Below are 19,949 nucleotides of genomic sequence, written 5' to 3'. Positions count from 1 at the left end.
TCGCTTCCCCCCGACTGTCATTCCAGACCCGGTGGATACTGTCGCTGCTGTCCATTTATTTGACACACTCTAGACCCCATCCATCCCCAATTGTATTGCATTCCATTCCACCCAACACAATTGGATCAGACTTCCCCCCTAGTCTCCTTTGGTCAATCTTCTTCCGTTCCAAAGTATAACTCGCCCTCCTTCCCATCTCTCTTGAAGATGCCCAGTTCCAAGGCCAAATGCACCACGTCCTCCACCCAGTCGGTGCAGCGATACAAAGGCACGGCCCGGTTCAAAGGCTTCCCACTGAGGGTCAGTTGAGCTGGGGGAGGTGGGATTTCCTCGGCACATTCCCGCTCAAATCGGATCACGTCGTCTCTGGCGATCACGGCAATCTTACGCTTCGAGTCCATCACATAGCCGGGCAGCAGTTCGGGATCGGGGGTGTTGCGATGACCGTAGTCCATGCCGCGCAGAATGGTGCCCACCACATGGTAGAGTCGACCGCTGTTGCAGAAGGGTTCCGCGTCGGGAATAGTTTCGATGAAGATGGCCAGGTGGTTGCGCACGCCGTGCTGCTCGGTGAGGTAGACGTCGTAGAAGTCGGGGGGTGATTCGTCCATTTTAAGGCAGGGTAATTTCAGTAGTAAGGAGTAGTTATAAGAGGTTTGATAGTAGTGAGAGCCTGTTTATGGTAGTGGGAGGTTTGGTAGTAGTGAGAGAATGATGGCTGCGAAGTGGAAGAGGGTTCTCTTGTTGGTCGAGCGTTCTTTGACCAGATGATTTGAGTGAGGCAGCAGTGCATTCACTGTCCAGCCTGGTGGTTGCCTGCTGTCACTACTATCAAAGAGTAACAGACCCCTCGCGTCTGGTATGCGGGTGAAAGACCGCATTCACACAGCAGCAGGCACTTTCACACTGCCTCAGATATCTGTCATGCAGCCCGCACACACCAGGATTCAATCTACATCTACAGTCTAAGAGGTATATCACTGATCGCCTCTACACCCCATTAAGACATCCAACCTCCCCTTGGCCAATGCATATACCGTCTCCAACCGGGGCATCGACACCCCACACTTCCTCCCCAGTCTAACGGCATTCCCCACGATCGCTTCGACCTCAAACGGTCTCCCCATCTTCACATCCTGCAACATACTCATCTCCCTCCCTGTCCCTTCCTTGGCCCTCCTCTCCGCCAATGCAAACCTCTTCTTCGCCGCCTCCTCATCTACCCCTGCAATCCCAACCGCCCTCGCCAACGCCACAATCTCCATCATAATCCCCCAGGCCAAGTCACGCGCAAACGGCTCCGAAGTGAGCAAGAACCCGCCATCCGTACACAATGACAACGCACAGATCGGATTCCATGCCGCGTTGAGCAGCAATTTCGCCCACCTTGCCTCTTGTATATCCTCGAACAGCACCGCATCCCCGCCTCCTTTGATCATCAATTCGACGAATTTCTTCGCTGCCTGTCTGTGTTCCTCTGGTGCTCGTGCCGGATACGTTCCTAGTTCTAGGAGATCCAGCGGCTCCGCATGGTCGATGACACCAGCTTCTGTCTGAACGGTAGGGAGGTATACCACCCCGCTGATGACTGGATTCGAAGGAAACGCGTCCGCGATGTCTTTCTCGATGTCGATACCATTCTGCGCCAGGACAATTGCCGTGTTTGGGTGATTTTCAAGCACCGGTCGAAGCTGGTCCGCTAGGGAGGGCGTCCGACTGGGGAAAGCCTTCGTTGTGACTAGGACATAATCGTATTCAGTGTCGCGCGGACAATCGTGCACGGAGCGAACGGTGTGGTCGGGACGATAGGTGACGGTGCCGAAGCGGGGACTGCGCAGGGTGAAGCCGTGGTGAGCGACGACCTCGTAGTTGGAGCGACAGACGGCGGTGACGATGCAGCCGGCCCGTTGCAGCTGGTGCAGGTAAATGGCACCGACGCTGCCGACGCCGAAGACGAGGACGGAGGGGGAGGCTGTCATGATCATATGATGGTTGCTCTGGGAGAAACGTGAGTCGGAGTTGGTTGGCGGCTGCGCCCGACCACGTGGGTCGGCTGGGTGAGTCTTCTACCGGGTGCAGCAACTTTACCATCTATGGAGTTCTATTTCTATTGTCTGATTGATGGCAGGAATAGTTATAGATCTGGAAGTCATACCTTATAAATATGATACTGGGTGATGTACATATTCACAATATATATACCACCCCTGTCTCTCCTTCCACTGATCTAATAACCCTCTAGATCTTCGCCTCCGACTTGAGATACTTCTCAAAGAAATCAGCCAGCTGATTGTACCTATACCATCGTCAGACAACCTCCCCTCTAATAAGAGTGGCTTACTACTTACCCCCGCTGATACTCCGCCAACCCCTCCGGAGTCTCCAACTGAGCACGAGCACCCATCCAGCCATGCCACATGGTCGGATACGTCTCGACGACGCCTCCAATGCCATTGCCAGCAATGACCTCAGCGTACCCCTTGACAGCCTCAACCGGCTCATCCTTGGACGCCAGCACGATATGAGGAACCGTCAACTTCTTCGCCTCCTCGACATCCATGAACCTATCCCTCCCATTAGCATCACATCCATGAACCCAACAAACCCAATGGAAAAAAGAAACATACCCAGGATGCACCTGTCCCGTCGCAACAAACGGCGAATTCGGCCCGGAGACCTGTGCAGTAACCTACCAAACCCATATCAGCATCACCCATATACCTCCAACTTTGTATGAAAGGAAACAGAATACTCACCTTCCCACCCCAACACAACCCAACCGCCCCCCAACTCCTCACCCCCCCAAACCTCACCCTCGCATCCTCCGCCACCCTCCTTAACACCCCAACCTTCTCCGCAACCGCCGCCTTCGTATTAATAAACCCGAACAGCGCCGCCTTCTTCTCCTCCGTATCAGGCGGGAACCACGCGAGATCTGCACGCTCGCCGTGGAAGAAATCAGGCACTAGGACAAGGGCATTGAGTCGTGCGGCGAGGAGATCTGCCCCTTGGATAGTTTGGTTCGAGAGGCCGAAGATGTCGTAGATGTCGATTATGCCGGTGGTGGCTGTTGGGGGGCCGGTTATATCTATTGAGTTTCAGAGTGGTACATTAGTTACTTAGTTATAGATTGATTGGTGGGATCGGGGATTGATGTACATGTCTTTAGATCAGCGATTTGGGTATAAGTTCCCTTAGGTGTGTATCCTGAGGAGATCACGGGGGGGATGGTGCGGCAGGCTTCGCAGGTCATTGTTTTTAGTAATTGGTGTATTTTGGATGGCGAGTTGGGTGGAAATAAGTGAGGTAGGATTGTAGAGTAAAAAGAGGGGTTATCTGTTTATCTATACCCAGACCAGAGTAGAGATCCTCATTGCCGGAGATAGCTTCCGTCCGGCTTTTAGCGAGTAACTACGGGATAGTAAGTAGTGACCAATTCCCGTGGTGGTCGGGATTGTCGTAGCAGAGACCGGTGGGCCTGGGAGGCCGGTTACGGGCCGGGACCGCGCTTCCATGCAGACCCCGGAGGGGTAATGGTGCAATTGTTGATGTTAAGTCCGGCGGAGATAAGAGTATTCCTAGGAGTAAACCATATGCCCAATTTTATAGGGAGATGGTTCTTAAGTGGAAGAATAATAAGAAGAGTAGTTGGAAACATCACGGCAATACTCGACTGGAAAGTAACTTGTAATACGATTACATTCTAGAACTGAATCCATCATTATCGTAACATACATGGCTGTTGCATCTCATGCACTCGCATTCCAGTCGACAATCGCATCATCGCCAACCTTCTCCTTGATGATTCGGTGACTCAGGTCCCACAGCGCAGCACCCAATGTAGGATCCGACGCCTGAGCAGTCTCCTTTCCGGGCTGTGCAGGGTCACTGAAGTAGTATCCGTTCCAGCCCTTTTCTTCGACCTCGGGACTTGTCGCTGCATATAATGCGCTGAAAGAGCCGTGCTCGGGTGTCCGACCGGCTGCTAGCATTACTGTTGTTAGAAGCTTGCCTAGAAGACCTGGGTATGCGTCTTTCCATTGTTGTTGCATTGCTGTGTTTACCTGATTTTGTCATTAGTACGACCACTTCTAGTAGAGAAGGTGTTGGTATACTTACAGCACCCGGGTGCACAGACAGCGCATAAATATTATCATTGTTAGGCTTGATCACCCGATCCAACAGTCCGTACTTCACTCCAAGAATGATAGCCAACTTCGTCCGTCCGTAGAGCTCCAGGTTTCCAACCTCAGGATTGTTGATCTCCTCCAGCGTCGCAAAGTGCACATTCTTAGGCGCCATGCGATGCTGCTCTGACGTTTCAAAGACAATCCTCGGCGCAGGGGTATTCGGTAACTTGGAGGTCTTTCTCAGCAACGGGTACACCAAATTCACGACATAGAACTGGCCCAGCCAGTTGACCTCGAAATGGCGATCAATGTTATCGTGTGTTTCGCCGTATTGGTTGACGTTGATTCCGGCGGAAAGGATAAGCTGTCGCCTATATCAGTATTGACAATATCGGGAGATGGGTTAGGCAACGCACAAGATCCAATCGATCTTCCTTCTTCTTGAAATCTTCAAACACCTGCTTGATTTCGTTCAGGTTGCCCATGTCACAGGGGAACCATTCGATCTGCGCATTCTCGCCGGCTTCTTTCTTGATTTGTTCGATCGCAGCTTGACCTTGCTCTTCCTTGCGGTTGGTCATGTATACCTTGGCGCCATTGAGGACGAAGGCGCGGGCAATTTCGTACCTGCATTCCTAATTAGCTAGTATTGGGATAAACTGCTGCAGAGAACTGACCCGATGCCCAGCGCACCGCCAGTAATAAGGGCGACACGGCCGGTGAGATCATGGATCTCCTTCTTGGGACCGAGAATGGGCTGTAAAACGGACTGCATTTCGTGTTTGTGTTTTGTTCAGTATTGAAGCGATTCTGAGGTTTGAACAGAGATAGAAGTGTTGTTGAGAGGTGCGTTGGCGGAAGATATTAAGGTTGCAGGGCTAGCTAATTGACTTCGCGCGTAAGTATGATATCAGGATAGTGTCACTGTGGTGCCGTGGCTGGGGCGAAGTGCAAAACAGGGTTGCACTCAGGTCGGACATGACTTGATTTTCAGGGCCATCTTGAGATGCGTAAATAGGGGATGTTCTAGGCATTGATCCGGTCGATTTTATTATGCGATGCTTTCGCTATTGTACAATGATAGAGTGGTGGGTGAGATGATCACCCGCCATCTAATTCAAAGGGGACCTGCATAAATATAGATGACTAACGCTGCATAAGTATGCGTCATATATAGTCTGGATTAAGGTGATATGCACTACGTCATTCCCGGTAGCCAACGGTTTTCATGACTCCAGAATAGAGAGAGCTACTCAACACATTCTAGACCATTGGTATGAAGCAAAGAATCATTGCTATCTTGAAACAATTTGATTAAATGAAGAACTCACTAATGCTGTCAAATATCATATCATCAGTGTAAATAAACCATACAACATCTCCATCACTACCAAAATGTTCTCCAGCGCCCCTCCCCAAAACCACCGCCTGAAAGTCACCGCAGGCACATCCTACGCACCAGAGACCCACGAAACCGTCACTGTAAATAATACATTTCCTCTACAATTGAAAAGCGACCACTTAACCAGCAACATCTGGGTCCGCATCAAAGACTACACAGGTATCTACACCCTCCCCCCTCCTACAATATCACCAATACTGTTAGTAACACATCATATGCAGGCTACCCAACCACCTCCCCCAAAACAAACCCCTACTTCGACACACCTCCATTCAATCAAAACCTCTTCTCCCTCACCTTCTCCCTCAGTTTCACCCACGACGTAAACGGCAACGACCTCATCTTCGGAAATGATTTCGACCATCCCATCCGCTCATATCTACCCACTGGATTTGGCACGGCGCTGAAGATAGTCAAATCTACACTGGACCCATCATTAGACGGTGACGCATATGCCGATAAGCCGTATTTGTATAGTCCGGGACTGGCGTCGTGGAATCAGTTCTCGATTGGAGATAAGCAGGAAGATGATGGGGATGAGGACAATGTCATAGTCCAAGAAGGGGGCACCAGATCTGGTGTGGAGACCCGAAAAGGATATAATATTCCTGATAGCTCCTCTTCACGAAGATCGCATTTTCAGAATGAGGAGAGAAGAAAGGGATTTGTCTTTGAGAAAGGTAGGACGTATGCGGCGGATTTTGGGAATGGGTATTTGGATTTCAATGGTATGTTCCGCTATCTTCTATATGAAGTTGGGGTGGCTATGGGACTAGATATGAGGCTGACATGCGACAGAATTCGCGATTCGGATTCCCGGGTTTAGCTTTCATATTGGGAAATATGTCAGTGATAAGAATAATGTGTTGCGGTATGTGCTGAAGAATCGGGCCACGGGGGAGGTATATTTGGTAATTTGCTTGACGGTTGTGCTGGAGGAAGAAGCTGGGGACGATAGTGATGGGGAGAGTGAGGGAGATGATATAGTTGATGTAGAAGATGAACAGGAGGTAGACGATGTGGACTAGCTGATCACTGAAATGAAAAAGTATAGTTGCACAAGACGCTATACCCATTAAAGGTTCTCTTGGAGTTGAACAGTTTTTAGATCTGGATTAGGCTACTTCAGTGTCAGCTATATACAGCACAAGTTCATTGTATCTTCCCCAATACCACTGCTACTTCTCATACTCGCCCAAAGCCCAGTCCAACAACTCGGGATACCACCGCCGCCCGACATCCTGGTGACTCATGACCCGATGTATAAGTGTGCCTTCGCCGACCCGACCCTTGAATATCTTATTGAATGTCGCCTCCGCATCTGATCTGACTTTATCATCCTTGATCAAATCCTTAATATGCGCTGGGATTTCAAGGGAGATATTCTCCGCCGACAAATCCAAACTCATGCCTTGGAACACAGGAATCGAGAATCGCGGCCCCAGCGGCGCACCCTGCGCATCAACAAAATTCTCTGCTTCCAAATTAACTCGATGCGTTGTGGCAGTGCAGACTCCACCCGTGATAGCCTCAAGCGCACGACCGATATTAACGACCAACGAGTCCTGCATTGGCGGCGCGGGGATCCATTCCCCGGCTTTGTTTTGCACCTCGAGTCCGGTATGCGGTGTGGCTTGGAGCAAGAATGTCAAGAACTCAGAATCCTTGTGAGCTCCGACGCCTTGTGCTTCGGATGGCGTGGTTGGAGATGGATATTTGATCAGTTTCAGCTTCTGCTGTGTTGGATTCTCAAAGAATTGCTGTAGTGCTGTCGGCGGTAAATCCAGTGCTTCTGCGATGAGGATCCTGAATGCCTCGGCAACTGGACTGATCTCCGCCAAGTATGCCTCCACGGCGTGACGGAAGCCAGGGATGGCTTTCTCATCTGGCCACTGCGATTGTTAGCATTTGATAGCCGAAAAGTAAATTCTACAAAAATGACTCACCTGATTCGGTCCTCTGATATTACGGTATAGAGGTGCATCTGGTGCCGGAGGAGGCAACTCGGTCGCAAACTGCGTTCGTCAGTCCCGAATGGTTTTCCAAGGTTGCGACGGTCGCACATCAAACTGCTCTCGGTAATCGGTTTGACGGGCTGTAGTCTCCGCCCCGAGTCTCGAGTATCCTAGAAAATGCTTACTGTTGACCATTTCGATTTCCAGCTTCTTCTCGAGTGGCAGATCGAATATATGGAAGGTCTTTTCAATTAACTCGTCGCGCACCCGAGGCGCGATCGGGGCGTTGATGAGGTAAAAGAAGCCCACGTTGACCAATGCATTGCGCAGATTGTCGAGGAACTTGGGTTTATCCTCAGATGATGTTGCCTGGGAGTAGTCAAGAACGGGAATAGAAGTAAAAGAGGTAGAATTGAGTGTCATTGTGAAGGTTGAGATAGGCTGTTGAGGAGTTACAGTAGATGCGGGGTGGTTTTATCGGAGGCGGTGGAGCGAACGGGTGCTTGCGCCATTCTCTGACTCGCTGACACCTTCTGCTTGTAGTACTTAGACAGCGTTTAGCCCCGTAGTTGAACGTGTCCATGTGTATCACAGAACTATCGCATAGGTCGCAGATAAACAACATTTCGGATATTTTGTGCTTGCAGGACTGCTTGTTGATTGTTAGTCTTCATTGATGCTAATCTATCCGTTGGCCGAACAATCCGGTTACCTTTCCTAATAAGCCCATGTGTAGGGATAAAATAATGGTAATTTATATAGCTACTAGGTACAGCCCCCCGATGGCGGCGAGGAGACTCATAAAGGTTGTCAAAAGAGGTCTCCTGGCCAATTTTTTCGAAGGAACTAACCCATATCTGCCCATGTATCAAAGGAAGATAATGAAGTAGTTACAATATGGCCATTTCGCAGCTATGAGGAGGGAAGGGTAGTAGACTTGTCCAAAGCATCTAGCTTGCTGCCGCCCACGAAATCGGACGTGGGAATGTCACAAGGAAAGATGGCTTTGAGGAGTGTGACAGCCTTATCAGGCACCCAGTCCATTGCTGTGTCGTTGTTTTGTTCAAGCTCCCAGCGATCACTGACGTCTAGATTCTGCCAGGCGGTTTCCATCTCCCGAAGGGCCCTTAATGCCTCCTTCGTGAACAATGTATTGATTGTTACCGAATTATTTATTTTGGATCTTTCCTTTAGAGAGGCTAGAAGAACAAATGCAGGAAATTGCCAAGGCGTAGGGTCCCTCAAACATGGTGACAAGGGCAACGCTAGTTCCTTGATAGAGGAGGGCCATGGGGAAGGAATGGGCATACTGGGTAGATTAAAGAATGTTCGACAATTCTCGGCAGTTGTGATCTTGACTTCCTTGGGGTTCCACATCATGTAGCGACCCATTACCCATTTTAGGAAGCTTTCTCGGTGGAGGATGGGATTCTCCTCGTCTAGGTTCCAGTCTCGTTCGGTTATAGGTGGCAAAGGGGGATCGAACGCGCCGAAGAAATCTTCATCTTCGGCCACATGAGCCTGGATAGCCGGGGGCTCGGGAGTTGTCTGCAGAAAAGGTCCTTGTTCTTCACGCTTGAACTGGACTACATCAGCCTCAACCATTTTAAGGGATAGCTGGATCCGTTCTCTTTCCGCACGGATGGCGGACTCGGTTTTGAGTGACAAAGCCTCGGTCCCAACTAGCTTGGCGCGCAGCTGCGTTCATAGGGAGCCTTTTTCGTTCTTATGGTGGAAGGGGTGCAGGAATATAGGGTGTTCCTCAGTGTGTTCAGGGAGGTAGCCAGCAAAGTCTTCTGGGAAGCAAGCCCGCGTCTCCTTTTCTTCCTCTGCTTGGAGAGCCCTTGGAGAATGGATGGCTGCATGCCGTTTCCTGCAAGGATAGCCGCTTCCCAACCTCGTCGCTCAGCTCGCCAGCTGTTCATGTCCGCCTGCACCTGATTGAGCTTCAGGGCCAGTTGCGTGGCATAGTCGTTACTCATGGTAAAGGCGAGGTCCAGTCGTTGAAGATGACTGGCATACTGAGGTAAGAACAGGCAGTTTTCAGGTTTCGTCGTCCTGCCTTACAAATTCGTTAATCTGTATAGCGCTCTTGTGTCGGTACGAAGCAGCAGGCTTTCATGGTTCATGTTATAGAACATGTCGTCTCGTTTGAGCCATAGCTCATTAATAGTGACCCCGATGATTGCGGTGGGTGCCGTCAAGTCGTCTATCACTGGATAGGGAGGAGGTAAGGTCGTGAAATTTTGGAAACATGGCATGTTTTGGTAACAACAGTGTGGTGGAGGGAACATCGTGATGGATCCTTGCCCTTTCTCGGTAGAGTCCCGTTTACCTCATTTGGCTACATGGAGTTTCGAATTGTCATCATTTGAGGTGTTTCCCTCTATCGAATGCTTCTTAGTCGGATGAGTGGCCTCACCTAGTTGGGATGCAGTGGCGGTCGCCTTACGACAATTCATCAGGATGCCTGGATATTGTGGTAGTGATTACTGTTGGCCCGATGTGAGCTGTTCGGCAAGCGAGTAGGATGAAGAGCGCTGACTTTGGAGCGGGAAGAGAGGCCTGTACGCTTTCGTCCCCGGGGTTTGGGAAGGAAGAATTGAGGATTCCCAAGACTGGGTGAGGGTACTCGGGCTGGGCTTCTGAGGTGTATCTGGCCTGGAGAGTTGTAGGAGAACCGACAAACTACCCACACGGTTTCAGATCTCTTGTATCGAAAGAGAGAGGTCGCGGAAGAAGATTTAAATGATGATGACCACTCGGTAAGGGACATCATGAGCCTTCTCTTCATCAGCCAGATGATGAGAACTGCTCCTGACTTACAACACTACTCAACCCCTTGTCATATCCTTCGTCACTCCAGGCTCTAAATTCCATCAACCAATCACTTTGGAGGATTAGGAGATAGCTTACGCTCACCTTATCCTCAACTTCCATCTAAGACTTCTCACTTTTGCCTATGAATCGAATCCGAGGACAGACATCGCTGGTAGCACAGATCTGGGTACCAATGGACTCTTAAGGCCCGGCAGTACTTTCCTACTCACATTACCTCATGTCCACTTTACTTTCAGTTCATCTCACTCAGCATATAACGCCCAAAACGTGTGTTGCGTCCTCAGTGCCATCGCCCCTCAACCAGAGGTCTTCTACCTACAAGCACTGTTTCCTTGACATTGACAACTTTTAGATCACTTGGAGCACGTAATCTGTCTAGTGTAATACTCACTGGGGCTTGGGTCGTTTTACCAGAGAGGCTGGGTCTTTGGAGCTCTCATTCACTTCGTCCTACAAGTCTCGTGACCGAGTAATGCCTGCAAGAGCAACACGCTGCCACTGACGAACTTTACTTTGAAAACGCCCACAACTTCTCCCGGCTCACTTGAGCATCTTCTCTGATTTTTTTTCTCACTTTCAAGTTGAATCTCACCCCGAAGCCTCTTACTGCAATCTTGGTTTCCCTTCACCTACTTCTACATCATCTTCAAGGCCACATTCAAGATGAGTTCTGACCCTGAAATCAAGGAGATAACCATCTCCTCGAACGCGGACACCGAGATCCTCATCAAAGAATACACCAGGGAGTGGATCGGTGATAAGGAGATAATAAAATGCGTTTTAATGAAAGTCGAGCGCAACAAGCTACACGAAACTCAATACTTTCGAGCAATGTTTGGTCACGCTCGCTGGCTTGAGTCCGGAAGTCAGAAAATTTCCCTGGAGGAGGACAACTGCACGGGCATGGAAGTTCTCCTGCGCAGCCTTCACGGCACCCTCGATGACATGCCTCTCGATTCGGTTACTGTTGCCGGGACGTGGCACGTTATAATGTCCTGCGATAAGTACAACGTTGATCAGAAAAGTTTGAGTTCTTGGTTCAAGGCCTGGTGGGAACACGAAAGCCAGAAGCGGATCAACATAGATAACTACATTCGGTTTTCGAGGGAATTGATGTATCCGTGCTTCGTCTTCGGCAATGCCCCTGCTTTTATGGCGGTCACCAGGAAGCTGGTCTACGGGTGTGTAGGCCATATAACCGAACATAATCCCACCGATATATCAAGGATGCACCTTCCCCCGCGCATCATCCGTGAGTCCCTCACTACCTTGTTTCTGAATGGACCAATAACATCTGTTTCAAGAACAGCTCAATGCAGCCCGTGGGCGCTTACGCAACATCCTCCATAGAGAGCTGCACGATCAAGTGGCCACTATCCTCAAGCATGGAAATTGTGAGTGCAAAGAACTCACTGTCTTTGAATACTTGCGGGAACTGGCCAGGATAAAAGTTTGGCCGTTGGAGGAGTCCATGAGAACCGACAGTATTAAGAAGATGCTCGAACGACTGCGTTTGTTTGATGCGACGAAAATGCGAAAGCTTACGGACCCTCAGTCTGGAAAAGTGAGACCGTGCTTTCGTTGTAACACAGCTTGGGGTGCTATTGTTTTGCGGGCAGCCAAAACAGTAGCAGAGTACTTTGATGGTCTCTGCCTAGATTGTATGGACCTCAGTAAAGATCTACGGTCAGATGGTGACAGAGATGAGGATTACTGGAAGCATAATGAGTTGAAGAAGTGGGATACCGGTTGCCGGGTGAAACATGGGGAGCCCACATGGTACTTTAGTTTCATGGGGCGCAGGGAAAAGCGCGGCCTTATCGGGGACTTGTGACTACGCTCCTTTGTTGTGGTGCCCGTTGGGCGTGGACATTGACATATTGCATCCGTCTCTCGTATTTCAAGTATACCCCAGAGATTGCCCCACACCTTGATGGAGCCCTGGTACAAGTTCAGCTGCCCTTGATCTGGTTCGTGTGTTGTGAAGATGGTTAATGCACGTTTTTGCTTCGCACTCTTCGAATATGCGATGCCGTTGATTGATGGTGGAAGGGGCCTGTATTTAACACGTGCTGACATAGTGCACCAATGTACCCCAAGCCGTGGAATTGATATTCGCGTTGTTTTCTAGCAATTAAATATGGTACTATCAAGTGGTAGTAGATAAAGGGCCTCATCTACATACAATAAACCGATAGATGACCATCCAGCTGTCAACTGTAGTTCAGCTCTCTTCTCCCCCTTGCGGATATACCGGGATATATTCCAAGTAAAAAGATACAATAATTCAAAAGGAGTTTATATAATGAGCTGTCTATTTAACAAGTCACTCTTGTATCTGAATATCAAAGTCCCATACCACCAAAGAAGCTTATATTGGATTTGGCACCTATACTAGCAGTCTCACCACTGGACCTAAAAATAGTCAAACTCGTAAAACTCAAGCATGTTCCGACGGTATGCACACCCTCAACTGAGTCTGGGAGTAGCTCAGAGAGCAGTCTACTCAACTATGGTGGGCCATAAGGCAGCAAATCAATCTTTCGTCTGTCTGTACCGGATTATTGCCCTAAGTGGAATGGTTTCGTGACTTCAGGCAATGTACCAGGACAATACTATGCCTAGTACCTCTGGTTTTACCGCGGTACACCACATTTACTTTCCCCCAGCATCCAATGATATATATTTCCCGCTCATCACAGTTGGTACGGAAACCAGCCAACAAACTCTGAAATAATACAAGGCCCAGCTCGCATCTTACTATCTAACCCGATACAAAAACACACCTAGATACTACAAGGTTCAACCCGTGAAGAGCGCCCGTCAGCAATGTTCATCCCGGTGGGATAGCCACTCACGACCGAATCAGATGTAGATCCCTTCCTGAGACGTGAGATGATCCTTCCGAGTATGGCCATATGATCATCTTGCCCGCACGGAGTCCCTTATAATAGTGTGAGGATAGTAATTAGTTCTAATCGACTAATGCATGTGCTGTGCAGGGTTGGGGATCCTTCCCCGCATTGTTCAGGTCATGCATGCCCAATGTTTGTGGGTTTAGGAGAACGGGTGTGTGCTTAAGGTAGTGAGGTTTATTGACTTGTTGTGTCCGACGGTGTCCGAGAGATGTGGCATGGCAGTGTGTAGATCGACAATGTGATGTGATTAGGACTGCATTGGAGCTGCTGTTCTGAAATGCCTGGTTTGGGTTGGCTGAAGATGGAAGCCTCAGGCAGCAAATTTCCGCCCTCAAGAATAGTCAGCATCTGGAAGCATTTCAACACAACTTCCTACATCAACCTCACAACAATTGCTAAATTTGGTTGTGATCTTGTATCGGCCGGGAGTTGGATCTTGCCCGCGGAATCTCCGTTGGGACTCTCTTTTTACCTTCTTAAAAGGGGTTCCTGTGTTCTGGTACTACAGACCCTTCCAGTCCTCGGTTACGGCTCCACCCATCGCTGAAGAACCCCACTTCTGTTGTTTCCATTTACGTTTCGGTCTAACGCTGGCTTCTCCACCAGGAAGAGGACGTGTGCTATGTCCCAACTTCCTCAGATTCTGGCGTGGTCGATGTGCGCTTACCAACAAAGTGCGAGTGCTTTCAACTAATACCTGCGGACCTGCATGAGTTACGCTTCCTACACGGTTAGAAACGTACGGCATGTTTGATGCGCTATCCGTCAGATGGCCTCAAGCTGGCGGGATGTGGACTAGAATCTCTCCAAAGTTATGCCAAGATTTGCATGGGCCAATCCTAAGGAGCCGCGAGTGAAAGGGGCGCAGCTGAGACAAGATTCTCTTCTCTTTCTGCCCCTCGCACCTCTGGTCCCTCAGGAGACAGTTATTGATTGCCCCCTGAATGTCACCGGTTGATGATAGATAAGAAACAAACTGTGATCCGGATGGTCCAGTGTCAGAGTACGCCTAAGGCCGGAAACTACTCCCGCAGAATGGACAGTGACATGGGTCGTAGCTATAGGTTCCCATGTCGTGTGCTTATGCTAGTTTGGGGGGGCCTCAAGACCACGCTAGGGATGCCTGAACAACTAATGTTGCAGGATTGGTCTCCATCTCATCCCTGTCACTGACATCATATTACTCCTGGTAACTCACACTGGCTATTGTATAGAGAGATACGTCCATCACAACCCACGTGTTGGCCAGTTTATCCACCCACTGTCAGCGTTGTCTGCACACCAGTTATTACATGCTGATGTACCAAATCATGCTACAGGCACGGTCATCGGCTAATAACGGTAGGTGCCTCCGGAATATTGCTGTTTCAACATGCGCTTTGTAACTCTATGAAACGACCAAAGTATCACGGAGGTCGCTCCGGAAAGGCGGAAAACACAACCACTTTGTCCACGAATCGATGCAGTAGTCTTCCGGTGGGATGAGTAGTTGTTTGATGGTTGTATATATAACAGTAGATCTGGATGCTTCGGATAAGTCATCCAGTGGTGACAGCGCCTGTCTTGATAGCCATGTATCACCTCCTATCCATTGCCTCGGTCCCTCTGCTGGCCAGCCTCGTGCATGGCTACGCCAATCCCGGAGCATGCTCGGGTGTTTGTACCACCCACGACCCCGGTTTGATCCGGAGAGAGTCAGACGGTACATACTTTCTCTTCTCCACAGGAAACAAAATCTCCTACGTATCTGCATCATCAATTGAAGGACCATGGACCAGCGTTGGCTCTATGCTGCCAGATGGATCGTCCATCGATCTGGATGGCAACGATGATCTTTGGGTAACTATGTCTCAGTCCAGCATGACCGGCCTATCTGATACGTTCCCAGGCCCCAGATGTTTCCTATGTCGATGGTCTCTATTATGTATACTACGCCGTGTCGACCTTTGGATCCCAAGACTCCGCAATCGGACTGGCAACGTCTGAGACGATGGAATATGACTCTTGGACCGATCATGGCTCCACTGGCATCAAATCTTCTTCTGCTAAGATCTACAATGCAATCGACCCCAACCTGATCTACGCCGACGGTACCTATTACATCAACTTTGGGTCGTTCTGGGATGATCTCTACCAAGTCCCGATGAAGTCAACCCCAACTGCAGCTGCCTCATCTTCCTACAATATCGCATATGACCCGTCCGGTACTCATGCAGAGGAGGGTTCATACATGTTCCAGTACGGTGACTACTACTACCTCTTTTACTCGGCAGGTATCTGCTGTGGATATGATACGTCCATGCCTGCCTCCGGAGAGGAGTATCATATCAAGGTCTGCCGTTCGACTTCCCCGACCGGCGATTTCGTAAGTACATCCGGCGTCTAGAGCAAATACTAGATAAGCAAGCAAAGCTAATATGATGTCAAGGTTGACTCTGATGGTACGGCATGCACGGACGGCGGGGGCACGATGGTTCTCGAAAGCCACGGAGAAGTCTATGGCCCTGGCGGACAGTAAGTGATCCTGCAGCTGCCCCACTAATAGCTATGCTAATATGGTTCAGGGGTGTGTATGATGATCCTAACCTGGGTCCGGTTCTCTACTACCACTACATGAACACCACGATTGGCTATGCCGATTCTGACGCGCAGTTTGGGTGGAACACGATCGACTTTTCCAGCGGATGGCCAGTTGTATAAGCACGTTGGTTGGCAAGTGAAATGGTGTTGCCTACCAGTGGGTCGGCAAGTTGTATATAGGATTGCTGCTATTGAATCGGCCGAGATATGTCGTATAGTTAGTTAGTGGAATCATGACTCACATGATGCACATCCCGTGGATCCTGTGCCTGAGGCTCTAGTCTTCTTCAATTTCCATTCGGCTTTTAGTTTAAGCTTCGCTGCTTCTCCCCACTTATCCCTCCCCAGCACCAGTGAGGAGTCAGGACATTCATCTTCCTCCACCACTCTATCGGTGCATGTTTCACCTTGTCAAGCTGATCATCATGTTGCAAATTTGACACCCATCCAACTTTGCGATGTCTACCCTTTTGTGTGCGGAAATTCACTCGTTCCAAACACCGCGAGTCAGTCACATCCGCCCGGCGCTTCAGACTAGCCTACACTTGGTGACTATCGCGACGGTCCTGCTAAAATTATATATCTACCTTCCTATCTAAGACATTAAGCTTCATAATAAAGCCGCGCTAACGCTTTCGTCCTGGTCAGCATAGAGTTTATCTACGCTTGGCGCGAATCACAATCACTCCACCAGTCTGACGTACGCTCCCTACCGGAAGAATGTGCGTACGTTGTATCAGGTGCTAGATTTCCCCCTGTTCGGATTCTGTCACCTTCAGATTGCCGTTTCCCTTGAATATCGTATCCAATTCCTTCCATGCGCCCGGTCTCAGCTTCCGCCAAGATCATCCTTCTCGAAGTGACCTGGGAATTTATCTGTCTCATGCCACTATGATCAACTCATAATATACGATTGATGATTCTTCGCTAGATACCGCACCTCAATGGTTAAATTTGGGCCAATACTTCTCTCGCTGTTGGTCATGTTATGTGAAAGAGGAACAGTGTTTGATCGAGCGATGGAAGAGGCCGTGCTGCAGCAGGGAACCTTTCTCGGCAACCTAACAACCAAGATTATATATACGCTCGATATATAATTTGGCATGGACTGCTCCACTTGGCTATGCAGGAGTACTCTACAGTCGCTGCGATGCCTTCGTGCGTCCCATTCTAGCGGTTTCCGGAGCGGTGTACACTTCTGGCTACTATTCAGTCTTTCTGTCGAGACTGGCATAGAGCGAGTCATGTTCATCAAAAGAGAAAGCACCCATGGTTCAATCCCAGCGGTAGACACTTGTGCTCGTCACGAGGTGATTCTGTGGGCTTCCATTGTCGAATCAGAAAGGCAGTTCGGCAGTGGATAGTTTTCGGCTTTTCTCGCTTGCTCCACTCCCGAACCAACGTCCATCCGGGCCTCGTCGCGACCTGTCACTCCCCGACTATCGATCTCCCTATCCGGCTGATTCCCATTTCGCTTCGCATCCTCGCATGCTGTAGCCGAAGAACCCGGATGATGTGAGGCACAATGGCCGATGTTACGCAGGGGACCTCGCGTGGCGTTCGGAAACCTCGCAAATCCCGCGGCCGTGGATTGCGGGCCACTACTGGCTGGTTAGTCGACCTATCTTCCGAGTTTCTTTTATTGCTAGTATTCCTTCTGCTGGACAGACCCTCTGACTGCCATAGCCTGATTTGCAAACGCCGGCATGTCAAATGTGATGAGGTACGACGGCTCGGCAAAAGCTTCTCTTCGAAAAATTCTTCCTTCTGACTCCGACGCAGGCTCGCCCACAATGCGGCCCTTGTGCTAAAGGCCAACGTGACTGTGTCTATGGGAGCAGCTATGAGTCCGGAACTCCCAATATAGAGGATAGACAAACACCCATTGCATCGCACTCCTCTCCTCCATCACAGTTGACTCCACAGGTGCAGCTACACGAGCCCCTGCGAGTTTTGGTAGATGTCTGCGAGCATGAAGACGCTTCCGCTCACCGAGCGTCGGCTACGGCATCTCCAAGAGGGCAGCACAGCAGTGCAACGCCGCATGTTGGTCTACATCAACACAGCCATGTCTCTCCGTCAGCCTCGATTCACGACTTCACACCCTCTCCAGCTACGGACTCCTCGGTATCGACCAGACTTGCGCCCTTGAGTTGGTTCGAGCTTCTGGCCAATGATGCCGTGAATGCGGACCGAAACTTTTTCCTATCATCACCGCATCGAGATGTCAACCCTGCTTGCCAGGGATCCACAACCCATCTGTCGGTCGCAAACCTTCAACCTCATAATGCTAGGGAGTGTCAAAGCTTCCAAGCAGCTTCTTTTGATCGTGATCCAGGTATCGAGAACAGGATTTCGCCTGCAGCCGATGGCCACCCAAAGCTTCCCGATGACCCGTCTTCTTGGAGTACTTCCGCGCCCATTCAGTTAACCCAACAAGAACACCTCATGTTCAAACACTTTGTCCGGAATATGTCAGGTTGGTATGATTTCTTCGACCCAACGCAACAAATTTCAAGCAAGGTCCCACATTTGGCCATGAGAAATATAGGTGTAATGAAGGCCCTTCTGGCCCTCTCAGCACGCCATCTTTCCATCTGGCATACCTACAAAGGTTCGGGAGTTATTCCATACCGGGAAGATGGAAGAAGAATGATGGATTTCCCGGATGTCGATCGCAACATTGCGGTCCAGTATTACTACGAGACCCTACAGTATCTCAATAAGGCTATGCAGTATCCCAGCTACGCATACAGCCACGAGATCATTAGCACGTCGCTTCTGATCAGCACATACGAAATGGTGGATGGATCTAATCGAGACTGGGAGCGGCATCTGAAAGGGGTATTCTGGATTCAAAGATACCAAAACAACGACGGAGAATGTGGGGGTTTGCGTCAAGCCATCTGGTGGGCATGGTTACGGCAGGACGCCTGGGTAGCCATGCGGGAGCGTCGGCGAATCTTCAGCTTCTGGAAGCCTAAGCGACACATCTCCTCGCTGTCTCCCCCGGAGCTGGCCAGTTTCGTTTCATACATCCTGGGACAATGCGTCAACTATGCCTCACGCGAAGAGGCAGCATCTAAAGACATACAGAGTCGCTTGGAGAGGGGGAATGAGCTGCTCTATATGTTGCAGGAATGGCAGGATTATCTGCCGCCGGAGTTCAATCCACTCCCGTGTGAGCAGGACGCGACCGTCTTTCCGCCTATTTGGGTCCATCCGCCCCCATACGCAGCGGCATTGCAAATACACAGCTTAGCCCGAATTCTGGTGTTATCACATCGTCCGACGGTGAACGGTTTCCAAGACTACCGGGCTGCCCAAAAGATGCTTACTACGTCAGTGAACACAATATGTGGAATTGCTCGAACTATACGTGAGGATGATCTTGCTGCCAGCCTCATGTCTTTGTATTGTATATATGGGGGTAAGATGATCTGCGTTGTCCTGGTATGATTTTTGCTGACCTTTTTGCAGCTGGCATGAGCGTCCATACCCCTCATGAGCGGGCAGCGTTGCTTGAATTAATCGACGTCTTCGAGAGCAGAGTCTGTTGGCCTAGATACTCATTACGCAACGACCTCGAAGCAGAATACCGCAAGGATGGCCTTTCTGGTGTCACAGCATAGAACTGGGTATCTCAGCAGATGTGCTCGGGTTCTGCTAGTACTTAGGGGAAAACTGGCATCATCCCATGGATGCATCTTAGGTGCCACAACTATTAGTTACGCACGGCTGTCAGCTTTGTTATTGCCTTGCATTTACTCCCACGCGACAGTCAGCCGTGCGATCACGGCGAGATCACCACGGCAATTCCAGGCATAAAGATATGCCTCGAAACGTCTGTGGAAACCTTATAATTGAGTATATGTTCATAATCATAGTTGTATTACAAAACGAAGAAATGAAGGAATGAGCCTTACTGGATAACAGCATAACAATTACTAGCACTACTGTACTCGGTAACAATACATTTCGGAAAACTACTTTCACTTCCGACAAAGCATCCGAAACAATCAGCCCATCTACGATGCACGGACTGCCCGCGATATCGGACTGTTTCACCCAGGGTATGCCTGTTTAATCTATCAGCTGTCAAGAGTGGATGAGTTGTCCAGCG

General features: G+C 49.8%; 11 protein-coding genes across 11 annotated transcripts; 4 read left to right on the top strand and 7 right to left on the bottom strand.

The window, feature by feature from the left end:
* Positions 1 to 152: 152 nt before the first annotated feature.
* AtWU_11405 (uncharacterized protein) lies at positions 153 to 611 on the bottom strand (the record flags this gene model as incomplete). The annotated part of the gene is made up of 1 exon (XM_035506505.1): positions 153 to 611. The coding sequence occupies one exon, from the start codon at positions 609 to 611 to the stop codon at positions 153 to 155; it is 459 nt and encodes a 152-aa protein (XP_035362398.1).
* Positions 612 to 977: 366 nt separating this feature from the next.
* Positions 978 to 1,979, bottom strand: AtWU_11404 (ketopantoate reductase family protein; the record flags this gene model as incomplete). Its single annotated transcript, XM_035506504.1, has 1 exon — positions 978 to 1,979. The coding sequence occupies one exon, from the start codon at positions 1,977 to 1,979 to the stop codon at positions 978 to 980; it is 1,002 nt and encodes a 333-aa protein (XP_035362397.1).
* A 259-nt stretch (positions 1,980 to 2,238) lies between these two features.
* Positions 2,239 to 3,253, bottom strand: AtWU_11403 (dienelactone hydrolase family protein; the record flags this gene model as incomplete). The annotated part of the gene is made up of 5 exons (XM_035506503.1): positions 2,239 to 2,296; positions 2,349 to 2,564; positions 2,628 to 2,689; positions 2,757 to 3,088; positions 3,160 to 3,253. The coding sequence occupies 5 exons, from the start codon at positions 3,251 to 3,253 to the stop codon at positions 2,239 to 2,241; spliced, it is 762 nt and encodes a 253-aa protein (XP_035362396.1).
* A 496-nt stretch (positions 3,254 to 3,749) lies between these two features.
* On the bottom strand, positions 3,750 to 4,905 carry AtWU_11402 (short chain dehydrogenase/reductase family protein; the record flags this gene model as incomplete). The annotated part of the gene is made up of 4 exons (XM_035506502.1): positions 3,750 to 4,064; positions 4,120 to 4,494; positions 4,547 to 4,757; positions 4,808 to 4,905. 4 exons carry the CDS (start codon positions 4,903 to 4,905, stop codon positions 3,750 to 3,752), a joined length of 999 nt encoding a protein of 332 aa, XP_035362395.1.
* Positions 4,906 to 5,525: 620 nt separating this feature from the next.
* AtWU_11401 (DUF1769 domain-containing protein) lies at positions 5,526 to 6,560 on the top strand (the record flags this gene model as incomplete). The annotated part of the gene is made up of 3 exons (XM_035506501.1): positions 5,526 to 5,691; positions 5,754 to 6,260; positions 6,331 to 6,560. The coding sequence occupies 3 exons, from the start codon at positions 5,526 to 5,528 to the stop codon at positions 6,558 to 6,560; spliced, it is 903 nt and encodes a 300-aa protein (XP_035362394.1).
* Positions 6,561 to 6,710: 150 nt separating this feature from the next.
* AtWU_11400 (isopenicillin N synthase family dioxygenase) lies at positions 6,711 to 7,910 on the bottom strand (the record flags this gene model as incomplete). The annotated part of the gene is made up of 3 exons (XM_035506500.1): positions 6,711 to 7,424; positions 7,479 to 7,547; positions 7,596 to 7,910. The coding sequence occupies 3 exons, from the start codon at positions 7,908 to 7,910 to the stop codon at positions 6,711 to 6,713; spliced, it is 1,098 nt and encodes a 365-aa protein (XP_035362393.1).
* A 489-nt stretch (positions 7,911 to 8,399) lies between these two features.
* On the bottom strand, positions 8,400 to 9,092 carry AtWU_11399 (uncharacterized protein; the record flags this gene model as incomplete). The annotated part of the gene is made up of 1 exon (XM_035506499.1): positions 8,400 to 9,092. The coding sequence occupies one exon, from the start codon at positions 9,090 to 9,092 to the stop codon at positions 8,400 to 8,402; it is 693 nt and encodes a 230-aa protein (XP_035362392.1).
* A 77-nt stretch (positions 9,093 to 9,169) lies between these two features.
* Positions 9,170 to 9,781, bottom strand: AtWU_11398 (uncharacterized protein; the record flags this gene model as incomplete). The annotated part of the gene is made up of 2 exons (XM_035506498.1): positions 9,170 to 9,500; positions 9,555 to 9,781. The coding sequence occupies 2 exons, from the start codon at positions 9,779 to 9,781 to the stop codon at positions 9,170 to 9,172; spliced, it is 558 nt and encodes a 185-aa protein (XP_035362391.1).
* A 1,210-nt stretch (positions 9,782 to 10,991) lies between these two features.
* AtWU_11397 (PAN domain family protein) lies at positions 10,992 to 12,162 on the top strand (the record flags this gene model as incomplete). Its single annotated transcript, XM_035506497.1, has 2 exons — positions 10,992 to 11,580; positions 11,633 to 12,162. The coding sequence occupies 2 exons, from the start codon at positions 10,992 to 10,994 to the stop codon at positions 12,160 to 12,162; spliced, it is 1,119 nt and encodes a 372-aa protein (XP_035362390.1).
* A 2,656-nt stretch (positions 12,163 to 14,818) lies between these two features.
* AtWU_11396 (arabinan endo-1,5-alpha-L-arabinosidase) lies at positions 14,819 to 15,946 on the top strand (the record flags this gene model as incomplete). Its single annotated transcript, XM_035506496.1, has 4 exons — positions 14,819 to 15,085; positions 15,135 to 15,611; positions 15,675 to 15,760; positions 15,811 to 15,946. The coding sequence occupies 4 exons, from the start codon at positions 14,819 to 14,821 to the stop codon at positions 15,944 to 15,946; spliced, it is 966 nt and encodes a 321-aa protein (XP_035362389.1).
* Positions 15,947 to 17,351: 1,405 nt separating this feature from the next.
* AtWU_11395 (Zn(II)2Cys6 transcription factor) lies at positions 17,352 to 19,458 on the top strand (the record flags this gene model as incomplete). Its single annotated transcript, XM_035506495.1, has 4 exons — positions 17,352 to 17,437; positions 17,513 to 17,549; positions 17,609 to 19,256; positions 19,307 to 19,458. 4 exons carry the CDS (start codon positions 17,352 to 17,354, stop codon positions 19,456 to 19,458), a joined length of 1,923 nt encoding a protein of 640 aa, XP_035362388.1.
* Positions 19,459 to 19,949: the final 491 nt, after the last annotated feature.

Source organism: Aspergillus tubingensis, assembly GCF_013340325.1.
Source record: "Aspergillus tubingensis WU-2223L DNA, scaffold_15, whole genome shotgun sequence".
NCBI lineage: Eukaryota > Fungi > Ascomycota > Eurotiomycetes > Eurotiales > Aspergillaceae > Aspergillus > Aspergillus tubingensis.
Note: the sequence above shows the minus strand (reverse complement) of the source record. Positions and strands in the feature narration are given on the sequence as shown.